Genomic DNA, 13,471 nt, shown 5'->3' with positions numbered 1-13,471 from the left:
GAGAGCTTTGCCACTTTTGGAAATGTTAATATTTGTCCCCTGCTTAGAGACCTCTGATCTGGATGTGCATATACCAGACCAAAAGTGCACATCTCCCACCTAGAACGAAGACCACACGCTGTTCTGGTAGCTAAGCTGGATAATGCTCAGAATAGTGAAAAGAGTGGGACAGAAAGAAAAGCTAAACAACATTACTCATTCCGAATAACTTGAAGCCCATCCCCCGTTGGGCATGAATCAATGGTGGTGGGGCATCAGAGAGAATTGAAAGAAGCAGGGAATGGGGGTTGGGGTAAGAGGATTGAAAATAAGTGAAAAAAGGCCACATACCTGACATGCTCAAAGGTGTTAACTGCCCAGATATCTGTTCCCAGAATATCGTAAGATGTCTCTTGATTACAGTTCTACAAATGGAGGAAAGGATCCACAGAGTTAACATGAGCATAAACTGAAGAGTTAACTTGGAATAGTTATAGAAAATGAAATATGTAACCTTAAGCTGCCAGCCTTCGTGCAATAGTAACAATCTCACCTCTTGAATCAGAAGGTTAAGGAATCAAGCCCCACTCCAGACTTGAACAGATAATCTAGGCTGACACTTCAGTGTAGTACTGAGGGAGTGTGAGACTGGTGAATGCTGGGTCAATCAGAATTTTCAAGACTGAAATCAATACATCTTTTTAGGTATGGATATTAAGAGATATGGAGCAAAGACGGGTTGAGTACAGTTCAGCCATGGTCTAATAGAATAGTGAAATAAGGTCAAGAGACTGAAGGTTGCTATGCATTTATATGAAAACTCCACGCTGTCCTTGAATTGGGACTTCAGTTCCATTTTCGTACATTTAATCTCTAACACATTGCTTCAGTGTGGTTACACTTATTATGTTAATTTGTCTCTTCAAGCCTTGACCAATTTTTTTTTTGCTTTGTTTTCGAGTAGCAACCCTTTGTAATGTAACTCCTATTTTAGGCACCCAATGTCAAGAACTGCCAAGTTAGATAAAGGATGAGTAAATGTAGAATAAAACCCCCTCTATTATGTTCATGTGACATGCTCTGCTATAACGCCAGAACAGTATTCCTTAATGTACCAGTGTGATTTTTTTTTCACTTCCCTCATCTCGGGTTTGATTTTACCAGGCCTGACATCAGGTTTCCGTGGCGGGGGGAGTGGTGAAAGATGGTTCTGGCAGAGGCCCACTGTGGAGCCTGACGCCAGGAGGGCCCGGTCTGATTCTCCCAGCAGCGGCGAGGCTCCGTGGCGGCCCCTCCGCCGCTGGATGAGGGGTACTGCATTTCAATATTTAAATCAATGAGATGAATAAGTTTAAATAAACTTACCATCAAGCTTCCGGGCCCGCCACCATCTTCAGTGTGGCAGCCGGCACTTCCACATCTTCAATTCCCCGTCTGGGAAAAGCAGGCGTGACACTGGTGGGGGGAGCCGGGGGGAGAGTTAAGATTTTTACAGTGGGGGTGGGAGGGTGAGAGGGTCAAATAATCATCATCAGTGTAGGGGATGGTGGGAAGGGGTGAACTTTAAACTTTATACAGTTTGGGGGGTTGTGGGGGGGGTGGTGGGTGGAAGAGGTCAGATTTCAAAGGTAAGCGTTTTTGTGAGGGTGGAAATAGCAAATACTTAATGTAATTTTTATTGAGGGGTGGGAAAGGGCCGTCAGGATTTTATTTGATATATTTTGGGGGAGGGGTACATCTTTAAATATTTAAATTTGCTGGCAGGGCTGGCTGTCCTTTAAAAATGGCGCCAGTGCCTGCGCAGACAGCTAATGCCATTGCCGGCATCAGACAGCCCGCCCTCTCCATGTGATTGGGGGGGCCGCCCTTGCTATTTAATTGAGCCGCCGCTTGGGAGATCACTGTGGCTCTGCAGCATGCAGCCTGCTCATGCGGGCTGCCATTTTTTTTGCCTGCCGCCAAAAATTAATTTCATACAGGAGCCAGTGAAGAATTTTATCCCAACATTTTCAGATAGATTAAAACCCAAATTCCATGTGCCAAACTATTGCTTCATCTCCACATTTCTTTTTTTAAAAAGAAAAAAAATTAAGTTCTCACACTAGACTACCTTATTTAGAATGACTTTGTGCTATGGAAAAATCAGTGTCACCCAAAATAAGCTTTACTGGATTCCCTAGATAATTTGTTGATAACGTGCTGAAGCCTGAAGATCAGCACTTTATCTTTCAAGTTGTTCAGACTGCAGCTGAGCTCACATTTACCCAAGGCTAATAATGTAAATTTTGTTTTACGACCACATCGTACAATACTTACATGGGTGGTGGCTGTACCCGAGACACTACACATGTAGTGTCTCCCACCCACCCTCCTCTAACCAAAAAAAAAGGACTCTGGTTTGTTGATAAGGTAAGCTTTTTATTTAAAAAGTTCTGTCCGTTGGATTGCTAACCTAACAAGTTTTGACTTTTTTTTTTTGGTTTTTCAGTAGATTTGTTGGGAATTGAGAGTAGAGGGAATGGAAGTTAAGGCAGTTGTATGTTCCTCCTGCAGAATGTGGGAGGTAAGGGTCGCCAAGAGCGTCCCTGCTGACTGCATCTGCGGGAAGTGCACCCAACTCCAGCTCCTCAAGAATCGCGTTAGGGAACTGGAGCTGGAGCTGGATGAACTTCGGATCATTCGGGAGGCGGAGGGGGTTGTTGAGAGGAGTTATGGGGAGGTAGTCACACCTCAGGTAATAGAAGTAGGTAGATGGGTTACCGTCAGGGGAAGGAGAGGGAACCAGCAGGCAGTGCAGGGATCCCCTGTGGCCGTTTCCCTCAACAACAGGTATACCGTTTTGGATACTGTTGCGGGGGACGACTTACCAGGGGTAAGCAATGGGGTACAGGTATCTGGCACAGAGTCTGTCCCTGTTGCTCAGAAGGGAAAGGGGAAGAGGAGCAGAGCATTAGTCATTGGGGACTCCATAGTTAGGGGAACAGATAGGAGGTTCTGTGGGAACGAGAGAGACTCACGGTTGGTATGTTGCCTCCCAGGTGCCAGGGTTCGTGATGTCTCGGATCGTGTTTTTGGGATCCTTAGGGTGGAGGGGGAGCAGCCCCAAGTCGTGGTCCACATAGGCACCAACGACATAGGTAGGAAGAGAGATGGGGATTTAAGACAGAAATTCAGGGAGCTAGGGTGGAAGCTTAGAGCGAGAACAAACAGAGTTGTTATCTCTGGGTTGTTGCCCGTGCCACGTGATAACGAAGCGAGGATAGGGAGAGAGAGGAGTTGAACACGTGGCTGCAGGGATGGTGTAGGAGGGAGGGTTTTGGTTTCCTGGATAATTGGGGCTCTTTCTGGGGTAGGTGGGACCTCTACAAACAGGATGGTCTTCACCTGAACCAGAGGGGTACCAATATCCTGGGGGGGGGGGAGATTTGCTAGTGCTCTTCGGGGGGGTTTAAACTAATTCAGCAGGGGAATGGGAACCTAAATTGTAGTGCCAGTGTACAGGATGTTGAGAGTAGTGAGGTCAGGGATAAGGACGCAAGAGGGCACTGGCAAGCAAGAACCTGGTTTAAAGTGTGTCTACTTCAACGCCAGGAGCATCCGGAATAAGGTGGGTGAGCTTGCAGCATGGGTTGGTACCTGGGATCTCGATGTAGTGGCCATTTCGGAGACATGGGTAGAGCAGGGGCAGGAATGGATGTTGCAGGTTCCGGGATTTAGATGTTTCAGTAAGAACAGAGAAGATGGTAAAAGAGTGGGGGGTGTGGCATTGTTAATCAAGGAGAGTATTACAGCGACAGAAAGGACATTTGAGGACTCGTCTACTGAGGAAGTATGGGCCGAGGTTAGAAACAGGAGAGGTGAGGTTACCCTGTTGGGAGTCTTTTATAGACCTCCGAATAGTTCCAGAGATGTAGAGGAAAGGATAGCGAACATGATTCTCGACAGGGGCGATTGTAACAGGGTAGTTGTTATGGGGGACTTTAACTTTCCAAATATTGACTGGAAATACTATAGTTCGAGTACTTTAGATGGGTCAGTTTTTGTCCAGTGTGTGCAGGAGGGTTTTCTGACACAGTATGTAGACAGGCCAACCAGGGGTGATGCCACATTGGATTTGGTACTGGGTAATGAACCCGGCCAGGTGTTAGATTTAGATGTAGGTGAGCACTTTGGTGATAGTGATCACAATTTGGTTAGGTTTACCTTAGCGATGGGCAGGGACAGGTATATACCGCAGGGCAAGAATTATAGCTGGGGGAAAGGAAATTATGATGCGATTAGGCAAGATTTAGGATGCGTAGGATGGGGAAGGAAACTGCAGGGGATGGGAACAATCGAAATGTGGAGCTTATTCAAGGAGCAGCTACTGTGTGTCCTTGATAAGTACGTACCTGTCAGGCAGGGAGGAAGTTGTCGAGCGAGGGAGCCGTGGTTTACTAAAGAAGTTGAAGCGCTTGTCAAGAGGAAGAAGGCGGCTTATGTTAGGATGAGACGTGAAGGCTCAGTTAGGGCGCTTGAGAGTTACAAGCTAGCCAGGAAGGATCTAAAGGGAGAGCTAAGAAGAGCAAGGAGAGGTCACGAGAAGTCATTGGCGGATAGGATCAGGGAAAACCCTAAGGCTTTCTGTAGATATATCAGGAATAAAAGAATGACTAGAGTTAGATTAGGGCCAATCAAGGATAGTAGTGGGAAATTGTGTGTGGAATCAGAGGAGATAGGGGAAGCATTAAATGAATATTTTTCGTCAGTATTTACAGTAGAGAAAGAAAATGTTGTCGAGGAGAATACTGAGATTCAGACTACTAGGCGAGATGGGATTGAGGTTCACAAGGAGGAGGTGTTAGCAATTTTGGAAAGTGTGAAAATAGATAAGTCCCCTGGGCCAGATGGGATTTATCCTAGGATTCTCTGGGAAGCTAGGGAGGAGATTGCAGAGCCTTTGTCCTTGATCTTTATGTCGTCATTGTCGACAGGAATAGTGCCGGAAGACTGGAGGATAGCAAATGTTGTCCCCTTGTTCAAGAAGGGGAGTAGAGACAGCCCTGGTAATTATAGACCTGTGAGCCTTACTTCGGTTGTGGGTAAAATGTTGGAAAAGGTTATAAGAGATAGGATTTATAATCATCTAGAAAAGAATAAGTTCATTAGCGATAGTCAGCACGGTTTTGTGAAGGGTAGGTCGTGCCTCACAAACTTTATTGAGTTTTTCGAGAAGGTGACCAAACAGGTGGATGAGGGTAAAGCCGTGGATGTGGTGTATATGGATTTCAGTAAGGCGTTTGATAAAGTTCCCCACGGTAGGCTATTGCAGAAAATACGGAAGTATGGGATTGAAGGTGATTTAATGCTTTGGATCAGAAATTGGCTAGCTGAAAGAAGACAGAGGGTGGTGGTTGATGGCAAATGTTCATCCTGGAGTTTAGTTACTAGTGGTGTACCGCAAGGATCTGTTTTGGGGCCACTGCTGTTTGTCATTTTTATAAATGACCTGGATGAGGGTGTAGAAGGGTGGGTTAGTAAATTTGCGGATGACACTAAGGTCGGTGGAGTTGTGGATAGTGCCGAAGGATGTTGTAGTTTACAGAGGGACATAGATAGGCTGCAGAGATGGGCTGAGAGATGGCAAATGGAGTTTAATGCGGAGAAGTGTGAGGTGATTCACTTTGGAAGGAGTAACAGCAATGCAGAGTACTGGGCTAATGGGAAGATTCTTGGTAGTGTAGATGAACAGAGAGATCTTGGTGTCCAGGTACATAAATCCCTGAAGGTTGCTACCCAGGTTAATAGGGCTGTTAAGAAGGCATATGGTGTGTTAGCTTTTATTAGTAGGGGGATCGAGTTTCGGAGCCACGAGGTCATGCTGCAGCTGTACAAAACTCTGGTGAGACCGCACCTGGAGTATTGCGTGCAGTTCTGGTCACTGCATTATAGGAAGGATGTGGAAGCTTTGGAAAGGGTGCAGAGGAGATTTACTAGGATGTTGCCTGGTATGGAGGGAAGGTCTTACGAGGAAAGGCTGAGGGACTTGAGGTTGTTTTCGTTAGAGAGGAGGAGGAGGAGAGGTGACTTAATAGAGACATATAAGATAATCAGAGGGTTAGATAGGTTGGATAGTGAGAGTCTTTTTCCTCGGATGGTGATGGCAAACACGAGGGGACATAGCTTTAAGTTGAGGGGTGATAGATATAGGACAGATGTCAGAGGTAGTTTCTTTACTCAGAGAGTAGTAGGGGTGTGGAACGCCCTGCCTGCAGCAGTAGTAGACTCGCCAACTTTAAGGGCATTTAAGTGGTCATTGGATAGACATATGGATGAAAATGGAATAGTGTAGGTCAGATGGTTTCACAGGTCAGCGCAACATCGAGGGCCGAAGGGCCTGTACTGCGCTGTAATATTCTAATTCACAGAGACTCCTAAAGAGACAGAAGATTGGTTTCAGATAGTGCAGTGAAACCGAGGAATTCTGACACACAACAGAATATTTGAAATCTCTGAATGATATAAAAAGTTTCCACCATCCTTCGCTACTTTGCAAGTTGATGGGGCCATAGAATTCTCGACTCCAACAGATGCAATTTATTGAACCGAACTGGAACTAGAGCCAGCAGTAAGTCCACTCCCTCTGCTGAAGTATTAAGGAATCCAAGCTGGATTATCAGCCCCAACAGTAGGGGAGTCAGGCTAAAGGATTGGAACAGAAGCACAAAATAACAGGTAACACTTTCCTTCAACTCGGATTTTCATTTCTGTTCATCGACTCTCCTAATCATTATACAAAACCTCAAACGTCAATTTCCTTCTTGACCCTCCCTCACCCCAAGGATTCTACGTCAGTGAAAGACTAGTCAACCCAATCTCACCTCCATGTTTCCTTTCAGACCTTTCCTGGTTTACTTACAAACAGCAAATTTTGGTTGCCGGGGGGAGGGGGGCGGTGTTGTACTTTGGCCAGTATATTCAATCTTCGAACAATATCACGCCAACTTGCTCTGTTGAATGATAATTTTCTTTAATCCACTGACTGGAGATCTGAATTTATATATTTTTTAAAAGGACATTTAAAAAAGAACAACTAAAAGGATGGACTTTGCTAACAGCTTAGGATGGCCACCTAATTTGCAACACTGTATCCTACATTGCAAGGCCTGTGATGGAGACAAAATGTCTGCTCATTTCCCAGCAAGAACCAAGACTCAGGAAGTTTAAGGGAATTACCTGTTCTTTTAGCAAGAAGAAATACTGCTAACTGCTATGTTTGAATCACTGAGTGACTGTCATGTGACAAGCCCCTCCCCATCTGTGTCAGAGTTATACAGCACAGAAACAGGCCCTTTGGCCCATCGTGTATGTGACGGCCATCAAGCCTATCTGTTCTAATCCCATTTTCCAGCACTTGGCCCGTAGCCTTGTATGCCATGGCGTTTCAAGTGCTCATCTAAATACTTCTGTAAATGTTGTGAGGGTTCCTGCCTCTACCACCCCTTCAGGTTGTGTGTTCCAGATTCCAACCACTCTCTGGGTGAAAACATTTTTCCTCAAATCCCCTCTGAGCTTTTTAAGCATGTGTCTTTCTGCAGCAGAGAAAAGAGAAGCTTCTGGACTATGACACGTGCAGACCCAAGTGGGGTTTCTCTCTCTCCATTCCAGCTTGAAAGCTTTCAAATCCTGCCTGTTGACTGACCACCTCTGCATACTCCAGCTACAATCAGAAATCCCATTGCAGGAAATCATCCGTATCACTGTCTCCAAGAGACCCACTGAACCAGTCATCTACCTTTTCAAACTAAAAGCCTCAGGACAACCAAATGCTGCTAGAAACCAGCCAAATCATTAAACGCCACAGACTGTATCCCCCTTTTTTCTATCGACGCTAACTCAACCAATCTACCGTTCCGCACTCTTTAACCTATTTGTGTGTGTAAACCTCTAGTGTGTGTGTGTAAACCTCTAGTGTGTGTGTGTGTGTGTGTGTGTGTGTGTGTGTGTGTGTGTGAGTGAAAGTTGGCACATAGTTTATTATTTTCATTAGTTTGGTTTAGGTACAATAAAGTTAACCTCTTTCTTTGTTAACTCAATAAAACCTGTCCATTTGGTTCTTAAGATCATAGCAAGTACCTAATCAAACACCTACTGAATTGGCCAGTACATCTACTTTAAAAAAAGAATTAAACCTGTTGTGGTCAAACAAGGAGAGAGAAAAAAAGGGAAGCCCTTCAACCCCTGCTTAGCTGACCGTAACAACAACCATTCTGTGACAACAGCAGATGATGATGCAACTGTGTAACTATTAAAGGTAATTCACCAGCCGCAGCTCTCAAAATTGTGCTCCTGTAATCCCCAATACAAAGGCAAATCAAAATTAGCTATGATGCTTTTCTGTGTGCAAATCTAGCTACAGTAAGATCAATTTAATTGCACTCGGGAGGGTACAGAGGAGATTTATGAGGATGTTGCCAGGACTTGAAAAATGCAGCTATGAGGAAAGATTGGATAGGCTGGGGTTGTTCTCCTTGGAACAGAGAAGGCTGGGGGGGGGGGGGGGGGGGGGTGGGGGGGATTTGATTGAAATGTGCAAAATTGTTAGAGGTCTGGATAGAATGGATGTGAAGGACCTATTTACCTTAGCAGAGAGGCCAGTGACTAGGGGACATAGATTTAAAGTGATTTGTAGAAAGATTAGGGTGGAGATGAGGAAATATTTTTTCACCCAGAGGGTGGTGGGGGTCTGGAACTCACTGCCTGAAAGGGTAGTAGAGGCAGAAACCCTCAACACATTTAAAAGGTGTCTGGATATGCACCTCAAATGCAGTAACCTGCAGGGCTACGGACCAAATGCTGGAAGGTGGGATTAGGCTGGGTGGCTCGTCTTTCGGCCGGCACAGAAAGAATGGGCCGTGGCCTCTTTCTGTACAGTAAACTTTCTATGATTCTAATTCTTGTTAAGTTGTTAAATTAGAATTGCCAGTTGATACACACCTTTTGAGCTCATCGTTACATGTGCTGAATTACAAATGGGTAACGTGCAACGAGTCAGCATTTCAGAATAAAAAGCGATAAAACTAGGAAAAAAGCTTTGGTTCAAAAAGAACTCCTAACTTCCATTTTCAGTGTATGGCAAGGTCTAGACATTTAAATACCAAAGCTTCAGCATGTATAGTGTAAAACTCTCAAATCTGCTTAAATATAATAGAGGTATTCAAAATCCTGAGGGGTCTGGACAGAGTGGAATAGGGAGAAACTCTTCCCACTCGTAAAAGGCTCGAGAATGAGAGGGCACAGATTTAAAGTAATTAGCAAAAGAAGCAAAAGCGACAGGTGGAAAAACTTTATCATGCAGCGAGTGGTTAACGTCTGGAATGTACCAAGAAAACTTGCACGTGCTATTTTTCTTCCTTCAACTCTGAAAAAGTTGTTAACAATTGAAAGCTTATTATGTGTTGCAAACTACTCTCAATTCCCTAGAAACTACCGTTGCTGGGTGGTGAGTGATCGAGTAATTACTGTGTCCTTGACTGCCAAACCCTGGTCTGGAGTCTGAACTAGGCCAAGAGGTTGTACTCACATTGATAACCTTCCTAGAAAGAGAAAACTCTGCACTGGCCCGAGTGGATGTCAAGTTAAATCATGTGATAATGATAAATGCCTCCACAATTGAGGCTGGTTGTATAATAGCAGCACAAAAGACTAGCAAAAACTATCAACAACTTCTAAAAGGAGTCAGCCAGCCTTGACTGTCAATGCTATGTCAATTAGTTATACTAATCATGCAGTGAGATAAGCATAATTGGCAAGAAAGAGTTAATTCATTCACTCAGTAGCTTGGTTGGATCCTGATGGTAGTTTAAATACCAATATAGTGCAAACTGGTTGATGCAAGGCAGATTGGTCAGCCAAATCTGGAAACCATTCCCTGTTAGCCTTAAACTGTTGGTAAATCCCAGATGGTTTTTTTGACAAGTTGGGCAGAGAAATGGCAGATGGAGTTCAATCAGGGCAAATGCGAGGTGATGCATTTTGGAAGATCCAATTCAAGAGGGAACTATACAGTAAATGGAAAAGTCCTGGGGAAAATTGATGTCCAGAGAGATTTGGGTGTTCAGGTCCACTGTTCCCTGAAGGTGGCAACGCAGGTAAATAGAGTGGTCAAGAAGGCATACGGCATGCTTTCCTTCATCGGACGGGGTATTGAGTACAAGAGTTGGCAGGTCATGTTACAGTTGTATAGGACTTTGGTTCGGCCACATTTGGAATACTGCGTACAGTTCTGGTCGCCACATTACCAAAAGGATGTGGATGCTTTGGGAGAGGGTGCAGAGGAGGTTCACCAGGATATTGCCTGGTATGGAGGGCGCTAGCTATGAAGAGAGGTTGAGTAGATTAGGATTATTTTCATTAGAAAGACGGAGGTTGAGGGGGGACCTGATTGAGGTGTACAAAATCATGAGAGGTATAGACAGGGTGGATAGCAAGAGGCTTTTTCCCAGAGTGGGGGATTCAATTACTAGAGGACACGAGTTCAAAGTGAAAGGGGAAAAGTTTAGGGGGGATATGCGTGGAAAGTTCTTTACGCAGAGGGTGGTGCGTGCCTGGAACGCGTTGCCAGCGGAGGTGGTAGATGCGGGCACGATGGCGTCTTTTAAGATGTATCTAGACAGATGCATGAATGGGCAGGAAGAAAAGAGATACAGAACCTTAGAAAATAGGCGACATGTTTAGAGAGAGGATCTGGATCGGCGCAGGCTTGGAGGGCCGAAGGGCCTGTTCCTGTGCTGTAATTATCTTTGTTCTTGTTCTTTGAATCAAGGTAAAGAATTAAGGATTCATCTGGTGCCCTTGATAAGGACTGTTGTGAGGATATCTATCCCAATATTCTTACAAAGGTGAGTGAGAGGAAGAACTGTACATGGGAGATGGGGGGAGTCAGAGAACAAGAGATGGAGAGAAAACAAATTAAAAAAAAAATGATAGACTTGTGATACTCTGAATTAAAAATAGGCTCATGCATCAGCGCCTGAAACAGTTAGAGCGAGATCTAGCATCAGCATCGATTCACATGCTCTGCATTTCCAATATTTTCAGTTTAGATTTCCATTATTTATCTTGATACTATTGATCTTGATTATCAGTGTGTGCATGTGGCTCAGGGAACTGCAGATTTCAATTTCTGGTAGAGTCTGATGCAGCTTAATTCCAAGGCAGCCTGCTGGCATAGCCATAGACAGGATAGGTTCATTATCTTATCTAGATCAGACCCAAGAATCGAGGGGAGGTGGCACCTGGTTGAGTTCAGGAAATACTAGTACTTTATTTTTATTCTTTCACTCTAATAATCCCTCCCTGACTTTTCCCTTTAAACTCCCCTCTTGTTCAGAGGCAGGTTCACACAGGCCACTCCCCTCCTCTTTCTTCAGATCACAAAGGTACTGTACCAACTCCTTCGCTCTTACTACAATATGTAGCCCAGCAGTTAAAACTTGTACAGATTTCCCTGAGAACGGATCTGATCACAGAAGCACAGCTTACTCCAATTAATAGAGGCCCTCTTCCTCCTGCAACATCTCCAGTTCATGGGTCTACTTTACTTTTTCCAACCTTCCCCCAGTTTACAAAGGGTCTTTCCTCAGGATCTTTGCTCTTACCAGTCTCAATTATACCACAACAACAACTTATATTTACATAGTACCTTTAACATAATAAAACATTCCAAGGCGCTTCACAGGAACAATACAAAAAATATAGACACAGAGCCACATACAGAGATATTAGGTCAGATGACCAAAGGCTTGATCAAAGAAGAAGATTTTAAGGAGTGTCTTAAAGAAAGAAAGCAAGGTAGAGAGGTGGAGAGGTGTAAGGAGGGAATTCCAGAGCTTAGGGCCTAGGCAAGTAAAGGCGCGGCCAGCAGTGGTGGAGCGATTAAAATCCAGGATGCTTAAGAGGCCAGAATTAGATGAGTGCAGATATCTTGGAGGGTTGTGGGTCTACAATTAGATAGACAAGAATGGAATGAGGTGAAACGACAGTGGAGAGGCATTGGAGGAGGATGGTGTGGTCAACCATGTCAAAGGCTGCAGACAGGTTGAGAAGGTCAAGGAGAGACCTTTTGTCACAGTCACAGAGGATGTCATTTATGACTTTGATAGGAGCATTTTGGAACTGTGGAAGGGTTGGAAACCTGATTGGAGGGATTCAAACAAAGGGAGTTGCTGGAAACATGGATACAGATTTGGAAGATGACAGCACATTCAAGGACTTTGGAGAGGAAAGGGAGATTGGAGATAAAGTGGTAGTTTGCAAGGGTGTTGAGTCAATGGGTGTCTTTTTTTTTTGAGGAGGGGGTGGTGACAGCAGATTTAAAGGAGAGAGGTACAACAACTGAAGAGAGAGAACTGTTTACAATATGGCCTAACATGGAGACCAGGAAGGGGGATGATCAGCCGTTTAGTGGGAAAAGGATCGAGGGAACAGGAGGTGGGTTTCATGGACAAGATGAGCTCAGAGAGGGCATGAGGGGAGGTAGGAGAGAAACTAGAGAAGGAAACAAGTTCAGGGCTAGGGCAAGGGAAACTTTAGAGGAAGTTTGGCCCGGAGGGCTAATGGAAGGGAGGGATGTGGTAGAGGCAGCTGATCAAATGGTCTCGATCTTAGTGACAAGGCCCATGAGCTCCTCACACTTATTGTTGGAGACTGCTGGGATCAGAAACTATATTAAGGATGGGAATTCTTTTTACTGGGCCAAGAATCCCACACAGACTTCACTCCCAGAGCAATGCAGCACAGTCAGATAGGAGCTGCAGTGGGACCAGAAGCAAGAAGATCATTAAGCAGTGAAGTGACAGAAATTTCCCTTGAGGCACAAAATTCACTGTTGTTTTATAAAGCTCATCAAAGCTGCCCAGAGGTAAAAAGTGCACTGATTTATGTACATTATGAATGCTTGACTATATTCTTGTCAGACAGCATCTGAAAGAGAAATGGCAGGTTAACATTCCAGATGGACCCTTCATTAAAACTGTCTGACCTCTTCCATATTTCCAGCATTTGATTTCATTGTAACTTTCAATATTCAGTTTTTATTTTCAAATGTTGTGAAAGAATTGCACTAGGTGTAATTCTTCCCTGAAACCTATAAAACTGTTGTCCGACTGCCTGAAATGCAGCTGCAAAAGTTTGTTTTGTGGCCCCGCGGTCTACAGATTCAAATGTGTCTAGTACAAGAAACTGGCCAAGTATTTCAAGAATTTTAATAAATAAGTTTGCCCTGTGATTGACTAGACTCAGAGTTATACAGCACAGAAACAGGCCCTTCAGCCCATCGTGACTAGGTGAAACATAACTCAGTCCCGCCTCAAAAGCTGAGCAAAACAATAACAGGAGCTTCCCTTGGAGCCCTACACCAATCAGTTCAGCTGGCTGTGCTTGATAAAGAGAAGGAAAAGAAAGCAAAAGTTAAGTTTTTCTTTGTTTTCCTGATTTTTTTTCACTCCTTTCC

At 44.4% G+C, this 13,471-nt stretch overlaps 1 protein-coding gene across 4 annotated transcripts in view; it reads right to left on the bottom strand.

Moving 5' to 3' along the window:
* ctif (CBP80/20-dependent translation initiation factor) overlaps positions 1-13,471 on the bottom strand; it is a 395,289-nt gene that overhangs the window by 225,488 nt on the left and 156,330 nt on the right. For all 4 annotated transcript variants that reach the window (XR_010974913.1, XM_068030259.1, XM_068030279.1 and 1 more), the window contains exon 4: positions 331-404. Coding sequence is in view for 3 of the 4 variants with exons in the window: in XM_068030259.1 (XP_067886360.1) it covers positions 331-404 (74 nt within the window). In the remaining variant the exon portion in view is untranslated. The remainder of the gene's footprint in view (positions 1-330; positions 405-13,471) is intronic.

Source organism: Heterodontus francisci, chromosome 1, assembly GCF_036365525.1.
Source record: "Heterodontus francisci isolate sHetFra1 chromosome 1, sHetFra1.hap1, whole genome shotgun sequence".
In the NCBI taxonomy this organism is placed as follows: domain Eukaryota; kingdom Metazoa; phylum Chordata; class Chondrichthyes; order Heterodontiformes; family Heterodontidae; genus Heterodontus; species Heterodontus francisci.
The sequence above is the reverse complement of the archived record's forward strand: the minus strand, read 5'-3'. Positions and strand labels throughout refer to the sequence as shown.